The sequence below is a fragment of the Macrobrachium nipponense genome, chromosome 43, assembly GCF_015104395.2.
Source record: "Macrobrachium nipponense isolate FS-2020 chromosome 43, ASM1510439v2, whole genome shotgun sequence".
Lineage (NCBI taxonomy): Eukaryota > Metazoa > Arthropoda > Malacostraca > Decapoda > Palaemonidae > Macrobrachium > Macrobrachium nipponense.
Genome location: NC_061104.1, coordinates 43,055,550 through 43,068,334, shown reverse-complemented (window position 1 = coordinate 43,068,334; position 12,785 = coordinate 43,055,550). Strand labels below are relative to the sequence as shown.

At 32.7% G+C, this 12,785-nt stretch overlaps 1 protein-coding gene across 1 annotated transcript in view; it reads right to left on the bottom strand.

Moving 5' to 3' along the window:
* The window catches only part of LOC135213689 (protein piccolo-like), a 40,714-nt gene that overhangs the window by 7,508 nt on the left and 20,421 nt on the right, over window positions 1-12,785 (bottom strand). Inside the window, 8 exon segments of the mRNA XM_064247777.1 lie at window positions 446-584; window positions 1,269-1,386; window positions 2,089-2,264; window positions 2,483-2,637; window positions 4,344-4,694; window positions 5,867-6,019; window positions 6,285-6,506; window positions 8,995-9,206. Coding sequence (XP_064103847.1) covers window positions 446-584; window positions 1,269-1,386; window positions 2,089-2,264; window positions 2,483-2,637; window positions 4,344-4,694; window positions 5,867-6,019; window positions 6,285-6,506; window positions 8,995-9,206 — 1,526 coding nt within the window.

The window sequence follows — 12,785 nt, the reverse complement described above, 5'->3', positions numbered from 1 at the left end:
AGTCTTGCCTACATGCACTATACATGAAATTTAAACAACAAAAATTATGCAAGTTTAAAAAAAAATTGCTGGTGTCTTGGCTAAAACTTGCAGGCTTTACCTTAGGTTTATATATATGACAAATTTTTTAATTAATTTGTATTTTTCATAGCTAACAAACCACCTGAGGTCTTAACAGTAGGATATTTTCCAGGTGCCAGCTGGTAACCGGTTAAAAAAACAATAAGATTGTAAGCAAGTTACCTGTGAGATCTGGCAACTCCAGCGCGTACGTGGTGATAGCTGGTCAGAGACCACGCACTACCTCATATACTATGAGACTACTATGTCAAGTTTATTTCTGGTTTTTCAGTGGACAAAATACACTAACACAGAGCCACTTATGTACAGTAAATAGTCTAACAAACACAGGACTTTCCTAACTATACAAGAATAAGCTACTTACCCGGGGCTTAACTGGCTTTTCACCATCTTCCTCACCGCTCTTTTTCGATTTGGGTTTGGATTTTGTCTGTTTCTTTCCTCTTCCCTTCTTACTTCCTCTTCTTCCTTTCACTTTTCCAACTTGTTTTCTTCTTTGATTTCTAGATGAAATAAAAATGCCTTTAAAAAATTTAGCAACAAACTCCCCACGTCCAAGAAATTCATCACATTTTGTAAATCGAAAATTAATTACTCTATGCCAAATTCTACAATCTACAGCAAGCCAAAATTTCAATCCACTTTGTAGGAATATATATTAATAATCACTGCATATTTCATGTATATATAAAGCTCTTTCTTAAATAAAACCTAGTTCCCTGTTAGACTGAACAAAAATTGCAAAAACTAAGAAGTAATAATTAAAGACTAGAAGAGGCTTCCAAACAGTGCAATCGGAGTGCCTTACAATAAAATACATGACACTTTCTCCGTACCATGTATCATAGATGTGTACCAAACGGAGAAGATAGTTGGAAGGCAATACAGTTAGCAACAAAGAAGCTTTGTATCAAGGAAGCACAAAAAATTATTTCAAACAGCTTTCCTAAGAATGACATTCTTCCTTTACTTCTACCATACAATAACTTAACAAGATACAAATGATACACAAGTTCTCAAGTTAATAATCTCCTTGGACTGATGATTAAGCTGGTAACTGATACATATAACAGCATTATTTATGATATTTATGTTTAATTTAAACATTCTGCACTTACATTCTGGAAAATTGTCAGGAAGAGTAAAAAATAGTGCATAAAAAGAAGTCAACTTGATACAATACTTACACCTTCTTTTTATGTTTGTAGCTTCTATCACTATCAGATGATTCTTCCTCTTCTGAAGAACTTCTTCTCCTTTTTTTCTTTTTCTTTGATCTTTTTCCATATCTCTCATCATCTGAATCTGTTAAAAGAAATATGGTAAAATATCTGTTGCACCAGAGCCTAACAGAAGAAGTGGCCTCAGTGTCACCAGAAGTTCAAACAATTTATCATAAAACACATATATACAGGGTCATCATAATCATCAATATTATTGAACAAAATACTTCATTATACACTGCTTTCTCACACTCATTAGCTTTTTTCCGTATTCAATTAGGCAGTTAAAAGCATTTTAATTTAAGGAGTACTTGATACTTGGGAGTTTTGCATTTCCACAGTAGGTTTTGGAACCCATCCCCATGAAAAAGTGGGGTAGCAGTGCATATAGTTAATTCAGAGAAAAAGAAAAGGCTAAGTGCACATTTCTAATTAGTTTGGCTTGCGATTCAAATGAAATGTCTTGCACTGGAGAAATTATGGAAAAGTAATACTTTAAGAAGGGTTAAACAATGTCTTGGGCAAAGATGAGCAACAAATCAAACAGCTGTCTTAATAATAAACTGCCTGATACAGTACACAACAAGAACTAAATTTTGGACCATGAGCAATGATGCACGCCCTTTCACATAAACTGACAACCATTTGCACCCCCAGCTTGCAAAGTCTACCATACCACACTTGCTATAGGGATTTGCAGTGAAAGCTTTTCAAAAATACAAACATAAATAATCTAAAATCCAAGAAATAATGAAAGAAATTTCCCCAGAATAAAGTCGCTCACCTTCTTCATATGGAGCACTTTGCCGATTACGCGCTGACCTCCTAAGAGGAAGGTTATCATATCTACTACTACGTCTCCTTTTACCACCAACGACATCAGAATCATCGCTGTCATATTCTGTGGCTAATGATGAGGAGGATACCGCAGATTCTTCACTCTCTTCCTCCTCCTCTTCACTGAAAATTTAGGCATCAAATCAATCAAAATATTACCCATATTCTTGACAATACCTTCCTTTGGGTATTATTATTATTATTATTATTATTACACCAAAGGATTAGTTTATCCAGACCTCTGAGCCTAATAGCTCTTCTTGTGCTTGCTGGTATAACCTATACCTTATGCTGCAAATACATTGAAGTATATCATACAAAATAAATTCCGTAATAATCACCTTGTATTCATAAAATCTTCATCACTAGCATCATCGTCGTCTTCCGCATCAAGATCTGTAAGCCGTCGTCGTTTCTTGAAATACATATTGTATGGCTTACTTCTCTTCCGGACAGGTTTTACTTCCTCTTCCTCATCTGAATCTGAGTCTTGATGCTGAAAAATTTACAAAAATAAACAAATTAAAGACAATACATCACTTTTGATATGTTTGCCTGTAGCATAAAAACATTGCAATATCACAGGTGCTCAATAATATCAAAAGGCTCAGTTACCTTAAAATTTTCTGAATATTTAAATCTGGAATACACAAACTTGATTCTATTCTTATCAAGTATTGAACTTAGAGATGGACCTTCTACAATCATTTTCAATTATATTCACTCCCTTTTTTATTGTATTCACTTTCCAGAAATACCAATTTAACCCAAGTGTTCTTTGCATATGAATCCATCAATACATAGTAGAAATTCATTTAGTCAGATTTCTAACTATATTATTATTACAGTACTATTATTATTATTATTATTATTATTATTATTATTATTATTATTATTATTATTATTATTATTATTTATAAATGATTAGGTTATCCAAACCTCTGAACCTAATAAAGGCTCTTCTTGCGCTGGTCAGAGTAATTCAACTAGACCAGAAAGTTAAATTCCTGGATTCTTAAAGTATTCACCTTGAAGGATGTGTTCTTCAGCAAGGTAAAAATTGGAATATATTTTAGTTATAAAAGTTGACAGGCAGATGGGAAGGGACCAAGAGGAAAAGTCACTAACTACAGTCCAACCTCTTAAATCCGGAAACTTTGGGATCAGGCCACTGCCGGACCACAGAAAATCCCAGAATACAGAATACAGCCCTAAAAAATTAAGCCTTTAGGCAATTATACATACAAATAGCCTAGTTTTCGACTTAGCCTACTACTAGCTATGTTCTGACACTGCTTTTTATCATTTTATTACTCATATACTTTTAACTTCATTTTATAACTTTATACTGTATACCTTTCTTTAAAATAGCGTACTTTAACACATTTAGACTACATTCCCAAGTTAGCCTACCCAATTGTAAGTCTAACTACAGTATTAAACTTCTCAGAATCTGCATATTACTATCGGTGACTTTCATATCAGAAATTTTGTAGCTTCATAATTATCGCTATTGGTTTCTAAGTTTACTTTTAATGTAGAGGACAAAGAGATGAAAAAACTAATGAATGAATTTTGGTAAAAACTGAGCATTTGAATGTCGCCGTCAAAACGTAAACAAAGTACACCGGCACCATCTATTGAGGAAAATGAGCAATAAACTTTTCACTAATGAAATAAAAGATTTTCTAGCATGGGTAAAGATTTATGCTTGCACTTCTTGCCTCTAGCATCATATAATCTCATGGGTGGCATATCGAATAGGCAAATACACAGTTACATAAGAGAAATTATCAGAACTGTCTCTCAAGCATATACATTATTCTTCCAAGGTTAACATCAACAACATATTTGACTTTGCATATTTACATTACTAACAACTATATTTTCATACAAACAAAGGATACATGGCATAATTTTTGCTGCCCTAAAGTTGTAAACAATATGTGGCACGTCCCTGGTGGCAGCGGAATGAACTAATGGAGGCTGATCTAAAATCAAGCCGAACCACAGGAGTTTCTGGATTATAGAATGCTGGTTTTAAGAGGTTCAACTGTATTAAGTAAAAATTAATGCAGCTGGGGGTTATAGGGTAACTATAAGGTACACTGTAAATTGTTGCCTCTCTACTTACAGCTGAAAGTATTACTTGTGTACAGCTTGAAAAAAATGTACAAGTATAGCTAACAATGAAACACGTACCTCATCACTTTCTTTATAGTCTTCATCATTTTCACTGGCATTTTCTGAGGGTTTCTGTTTTTTTCTTTTAGGTGCAACTTCATCCTCTTCATCATCTGCTTCTCGTTCCCTTTTAACTTCATCGCCTTCCTCCTTCTTTTCTGCTTTACTTTCTCCAGTTCGGTCAATTTCAACACCTGGCTTTTCATTTTCTTTGTTTTCTACTTCATCTTCATTTTCTTCTTTATATTCTTCATCCTCCGCCTCTTCTTCCTCCTCCTCCTCCTCCTCTTCATTATTGGCTTGGATGATATTGTCAATATCTTTGCCTCTCCCAGCATTTCCAGCACCAGCCGCAGCCTCCATTTCATCCTTGGGAAAGAAATATAAGCACATTTTTCTAAACACTGCTACAAAGAAGGAAATATGTCAATTAGCATCTGATAAGGAAATTATGGGGATCATAGGCCTTCAAATAAGGTCAGATATGCAAAGTTAGTTATAAGGTGAGCTGTGATATTTTGGCTACATGATAAAAATGGATTAGGAACAGTTGTTAAGTAATGTTGCAGATAAAAAGGACACAGACCTGTAAGAAGGTCAGGCTATCATGAAAAAATGAGAGATGAAGGTCCAGACCTAATAATTGTCTAGGCAGGAAAAATGCAAGACAGGAGATATTCGAGAGAACTCATTTCATGTCTAACACCATACAGGGAAAAGCTAACAAAATACATTAAGATGACCATAATAGAAAACTTGTTTTACACACCAAAAATGACATTGATCTACTTTACATCTTTTCTCCACTTTTCAGTACATCATAGCTACATAAATTATAGTAGCTTTTGTTTCCTTGCCACAAAACTGTAATCTTACTGAGAAATCCTACATGTTAACTTTATAAGCAAAATTAGAATTTGTCTGGCATGCCATGCTGTTTGATTTAATGATGTACAGAATAGAGCAGTCATCCATTCAGACACTACTTTGTACCCCAGGATGTAACTTTTATGTTATAAATTGTGAACAGGAAGTGTGCTATTAAATAGACACTGTCTCAAGGAACTATCTTTCAGTTTCCACTTACTGGCGTAAATATTATCAATATACATCTGCAAAGTGTGGTCAATTATGAAATTTTCTGAACCTTGGCATCAATGAATATGAGCAGCATGAGGTTTTGTAAATTGCATACTTCCATGCAATGTATAACACCTTTTGTATATCTAAAAATAACAGTTTCTCTTTTTTACATTCAAAATCTCTGCAGTTATGGTCTTATGTGTGGTCTATTACATTTAATGTCTATCTACTGTTCCCAGACCGACCCAAAACTGTGGTAATTAAAATTTTTCTAAAAATTATATAAGACTGGTTAAGCATTTTCTTAGGTCTTTTCTAGGACTACCACTGGAATAACCACAATGCTTCTACCATTAATATAAATTTCAATGCCAAGTAAACACAATGCAATTTACTAAAATCCCTATGGAAGTGGAGCACATAACACTAAAATAAAATAGCAATTGAACCCTTCTTACTCTTATAGCTTCATTGATCATTTCATCAAAATCTTCCACTTGCTCCTTCAATGTTCTTGAACTTCGAGCTCGTAAGGTGTAAAGAGGTGCATCCGATTCACTTGAAGACTCACTTGACCCAGTACTGTCATCGTCACTCTCACTGTCAGAATCCTGCAATATTCATGTTGATCTTCATACACTTAACCAAATCAATGACGTTTAATACTGGACATGTTAGAACTACATTTGTTGTTTACTCTAAATATTTTCTCTCAATTTTTGCCATAGGAAAATATAAAATTAATAACAAGACAATGCAAACTATTGTTTTAAAAACTATTGTTTTAACAACACAATGCAAACTATTGTTTTAAAAAGGCAAATAATTCTAGTTCTCTTTCCTTTTATTTAAAATAACACAAAAATAATTCCTTACGTCAGAGTCTGAATCAGAGCCTGATTCATCATCATCATCCTCTTCTTCACCATCTTCCCTCGAGCGGTGTTTCTTCTTCTTCTTCCCACCTTCAGGAAGGATGTTGTCTAAGGACACATTGACATACGCAAGGCGCTGCCTTCGTAACTCTTCATTATGTGCCTTCTTCTGACATTCATCAAACCTTTCTAAAACTTCCTTCAATTTTTTAATCAGCATCACCTGAAAACAAAACAGTAAATCTTGAAATTGATGGCATGCTAAAAACTTTATAAAGAACCACTCAAGTGAGTGATTTCAATCATTTCCACAGTCAAATATTATAAAACCAAACCTCACCATACAGGATAAATGAAAAGCCTTCAGAATAGCTTTAAAAGATGAGCTTAGCTACACTGCCTATAATATGTATAAAAGATGAATATCTGTATGAAACAAGAGAAGTGTATAAGATAAGCCTCACATACATTCTTATGAAAGAGTTCAAGAAATTTAGCTGGATGAAGACTTTGGAGTTAGAACATATACAGTGTTCTGTTAGAACATATACAGTGTTTTTGTTTCCTAAATACTATACAGTATATCTAACAAAGAAGTGTATTACCACGAATACAGGCAATGGGTAGTGATGCAACCTTTCAATGTATCAGATTCTCAATTAAAACTAACTTTAAACATAATTTCTGCCTTTGTATATCTAGTTTTGGACAGAAAATTTAAGTGGATCATCTCAAAAAACACAATATAATGACCTGAGTTCATTACCAGACTTGTTAGCAATATATGCTTCTTACAAAACACTTGAGTCGTTTGAAACTTTTGTTCCACTTTCTTGTCAAGGAGAATAAGAACAGAATAGAATATAGAATTTTGGCCAGACCAAGTGCTGGAACCTATGAAGTCATACAGCGCTGAACTGGAAATTGATAGTAGAAGGATTTGAACGGTATAACAGGAGGAAAACCTTGAAGCAGTTGCACTACAAATCAATTGTTAGGAGAGCATGGAGAGTAAGATGGAAGAAAGTGAATATGAACTAGAGCTTAAGTAAAAGGAATGAAATGGGCTGCAGCTAGGGGCTGAAGGGACACTGCGAAGAAACGTAAGTAATGCCTACAGTGCTCTGCATGAGGTAGACTGATGGCACTACCCCCTTAAGGGGTCAGGCAGAAAAAGTTTAAATTATCAATGGAAACACTTTTATGATACCGTATACCCATTTCATACATTTATGTATTTATATTTAGTAGTTTTTACTTTATTTGAATCTTTGTTTTTAATAATCTTAATTTTATTCTAATTGTTTTTATTCACTTACTCTGTGTTTCATTATATATGATTAACTAAAGAACCAAGCACATTTCCCCTATCCACGAATACATAAAAGGAACCAAAAACTGCTGAATTAATTTTTTTGATTGAATGTAAGAGAACTTCCATCCCTCCTTCAAAATATATAAACAGTAAACAGTCTTAGTAACAATAAGTAGCGACATCAAATAACCAATTACCAACATACTGTAGACAAGAGTTAAAATAATATACATGAAAGCAGTTTCTTTCTTTTTTTTAGATTAAGACAGCCTTATACTGGCACTTGCTCTGGTTAACAGAAGAAGCCTACTTAAAATGACACTTTATATCAAAATTATAACTATCTTCCATAAGGAGAAATTCAACAAATCACCCTTTTTTCAGCAATCTTGACATCGAGACATTTCTGTTATATTCTTAATAATGATTTCTTGAATAATTTGTCACCTCTTCTGGTTAAATAACTTTGATTATTCCATTTGGAAAATGTAATCATTTCTCCTGTGTAAACCTGAACACATTCATTGTAAGGTATTCTGTTTATACATATTGTTGGTAACTGGTTATTTAATGTCTCATTGAAAGACTGACTTTTAGCAATTATATATCAAAAGAGAAAGGAGGACAAAAGTCCCTAGAAAGGCTTGGTAAAAAAACATTTTATATTTTTTTAGGTGTTCTTATACATGCAATTCTACAAGTCAAGTCAAATTTACTACTACTTATATTATGGTCACTGGCAATGGAGTAAGATGAAACAAAAAAGTTTTACAGCAGAGAAAACTTGCTCCTTTGTCCGAAGATGAATCATGGGAAGTATCAGGGGCAGAACAAAATATGAACAGAGTTTTCTTGGCTTTGAAGACCAAACCACATCAGCTGAAACTGGGAGTTCCATGCCCAAGGAAATAAGGCAATAAATATTTAAGGAGTTTGTATGAAAAATGTTTGCATGAATAAATTCTTGAATTCACAATTTGATTAGTAAAATTACAAATTCCACAGTTAACATGGAAAGTATTGCTGTATTAAAAAAAGCCACAGGAAATAACAAAATAAATAATTCCCTAAAATCACAGATATAAATGTATATATTCCACTAAGCACACTTTCGAAATATAACATTGATGATGGTAATATCATCTTCAACAGTTACTATGACTGCATGTGGTGGAGAAGAAGACAGCTCAAGAAAAACATAACCAACATCCTGGTCTGTTAATTTCTATAACATACAATCTTCTTACTCTTTCCATCTTTCTATACTTTATGATTAAAAAGTTATACTAAACTAACTAATATTGCATTCACACTATACAACTATACAAATACTAAGCACAACTGAATGCATCAACAAAAAGACAGCATTTAACAAAAAAGAATACTAGTTACTAACATGTTCACAGGTTGGACAAATCCAATCTCCTTCAGGAACACTAAGTAAAGGAGGTCTGAGGCATGAGAGATGCCATCCTGCATCACAATTGTCACACAACAAGATTGTTTCAGGGTGGTCATCATGGCCACATTTGGTGCACTGTGTCTGGTCTTCCTCCTCCTCTTCCTCTTCTTCTTCCTCCTCTTCCTCAATGTCACTCTTTGTCACAGCTGCAAGGAGAAATAATTGCAGATTCAATCGTTACAATAAGAAAAAGATCCAAAGCTGAAAAGGTGTAAAATTTATTAATCAAACTTAATTTACCTACAAATACAAAAGGCGATTCAAAAGAAATGTATCCATAATAAAATGGCCCTCAAATAGAGAGATGATTTCTAATTTTCTTTTCTTCCAAAATATGGCACCAGCAACATGTGTTAATGATACACCAGCATCAACATGTAAAATAATCATCTTAGGCAACTTAAAGGTGCACACGGCAGTAAAATGCCATAAACACATTTCTGCAACTTATAACACACATCACAATCAAGCTGATTATCCAACATTTGCCAAAGATTCATCCTTCACTTATGGTCTTCAACTTGTTTCTGATGTTTAATATGTATATGATAAGTAGGCTACCCAACTTAGTTTTCAACAAAAGCAATTTGGTGTTTACCAACAAAATATAATGCACAGGTGAAAAGATCATTTCAAAGACAAAACAAAATTAACCTTGGATAAAGTTTCTTTTGAATCAAACTGAAAACATAGAAAGTTTGTAGATGCAATAAAATTCTTCACAAAGCAGAATTACACAAAGTTTTGGTTCAACAAAAAACAAGATATAAAACTAAAAGACCATACTCAACACGAAAAAAAAAAACAAATTTAAATAAAATTAAGGGATACAGAATACAAAAGCAGGGAGGAAGCTGTCAAACCTGACACAAATACTTTTGGCCAAAGATTGGGACCTGGTTGTGGCTTAAAGCCATTTTAGTACTTCACCATCATCACTCCAAATACTAAGAACAGCTTTAACATCTTTTTACAATCAGAATGATAGTCAGTAAAGTAAAAGCAGATTATAATGAACTGACCATAATGTGGAAACTTGAGTGCATAGAGCTCCCTATCCATCACAAAGCTTGCTTTTATAGAACCTGGTCAATACCCAAGTGAATGAAGAGACCATAGTTTGGTGCACTGGAATAACAAATAAGGTCTCATCCATCACGCAAATATATAAATAGTATCGCAAATCATGGATCTTTCCTAGATAGTGATCCCACCCAAGGATTTTAAACCAGTATTTTAACACCTTTGCGTTGTGTTTAGTAAAAGACTGTTGGGGATGACCGTCAAAACATAAACAAGACTGTAAATATCATAAAGATAATGACTCCCAAAAAATATTAGTCCTAGATAACGACCCCCCCAAAATTTTTTGGGGGGTTGCTATCTAGGAAAGATCCTAAATTTTAATGTTATATTAACGAAATACAAATACATTTCACTACTGTTCCACAGCAATCTTTTATAAATACTTCATACATTTCAATATAACATCCAGATTATAAATTCTTTATACAATTCTGCTTACATAAATGTTTACAAATAACAGGAAAATTTTTGTAATGAATTGTATCATAACTGGAACATCTAAAATAAAATAATATTTGAATACCCTGATATCTCTAAATAAAATTCTGAAGGTGTTGGGTACCTTCATACTAGCTACCCCTTATTAGTGCTTTTTCTACCACATAACCACATGAAGATCTCTACTGTATACTATGGTTTTGGATAGCAAATATTATTAGTTAGATTTGGAAACATACTAAACACTGACACCTCAACTTAATGGCCAGTTGGGGGTCTGCCCCTTCTGGTAACAAAATCTGCTAAATAACAAAAAATGGTAAAAATAGCCAACACAATACAGTACTATTTGAAGCAATTCACTTTGCTGATAGTGAACAAAATATTCATATAAAATAAATTTTACCCTATCCTAACTACGATTTATATATTTTCCTTCAATCTAAAATAATTTACTTATTATCCAATTTTAGATACTATATATCTGCCTAATGAATGTACATACATAAACTCATCGTACGTTCAACTAGGCTTACCAAACTTATTGCCTTATTCATTGATGTTCGCATATTTTGTATATTAAACAACTATGTACAATGTTCTGTATTCCTTGACTTATTCCTAGTCAAATGACCACAACATGTATATCAGCATGTTACACTCAAATATACAGACATAAGCAAATGAACAGCAATCTTCCTCATCACCATTCACATACACAAAATTTAAGAGAAACCATTTACAAGTAATTTTTATTCTTTTGCAAATGGTAAAAACAGAATTAATATTGTTTCATTTCCTCAGGATATCTTTACAGGGTGTCTGTTACAACCAATGAAAAAAATTATTTAAGTATATGGCAACAATTCCTTCAGGCACATCACGTAGTGCCAGTGTACTTCGTATGTTATGCCACACCCAGCTTTTTAATGTACTTCTCAGGACAATTTTTTCTGTCATAATAGGGCAAGGAAGAGATGTATTATAAGAGAATTCTATAAAACTAAATGTAGTCATAATTGAAAAAGGAAAAAGCGGAACAAAAGGCAAGAATCTTCATTGGACATTTCCTTTCATCCGATTACTTTGAAAATTTCATGGGATGTTTCTTATGCCAAGAAATATCTTCAGCAGAAATCAGCAGCTTTCTACCCTTCAATGTTTCTTAGTTATTACAAATTATGCAAAATGGAATTTTTTTTTTTCTCAAAACTTATATTTCAGAAATGTAAATGAACATACTTCGAATGAGACTGAACAAATTCAATTAAACTTTCACAGCATGTACCATAACTAAAATTCTTTCATCTCTCGTAAAGAAAGCGGTTTTGACAGCAACTTTTTTATTTATATTATTCATTTATGAAAAATTAACAGTTTATTTTAATCACAAAATTTATATACTTCAGAGGTCAAATGTTTATCTCTATATGCATGTATTTTCATTATTAGTGTTTAACTATCTGAAAAGTGGTAAAAAACTGAAGCAAATCCATTCAACCACATGGTAGCAATGCTCACCTACTTTATAGTTGAGCCTTATAGCAGTGGCATGGGCTTAAAATTTTTTTTTTTTTTTTTTTTTTTTTTTTTGACCAGACATGACGATGATTTGACATGCCAATTGGTAAAATCTTTTTTTTGTGAAATCACCTTCATTAACATAAAAACTCTGTGTTAATTACTTTATCAATGAATTTTAATTTAAAAAAATAAATTACACTGCATATTGACCAATAATAAATGTTCTTATGAGTGCTAGTCCCAAAACAGTTAACATATTTACCTTTCTTTACATTTCTATGAAAATAAATTTTGATTTATTAACCATATGGACAAAATAAAAAGATAATTTTTACACTTTTAGTTTAATTTTTAGTTTACTGTCTCAAGATATTAGAGAGACACATTGTAATACATTCTAATTTATCTCAGTTCTTGAAATCTCTAAACTTTTTGGGACCAATACAAACTAAGCTAATTTTTAGACGGATGATAAATTTATATCAATCTCTAATGTATATAATAAAAACTCTTAATTCTCAGTCTTGTAGATATGTTAATGTTTATATGGAAGGCAGGGACTTTGTATTTAACTGCCGCTTACATTGAAAACTACTTCACAATGATTCTAAACTTAGCTACTTAAATTTCTGGTAAATAAGTGATATTTTAAAAAGTTATGTTCGCCCGAACATAAC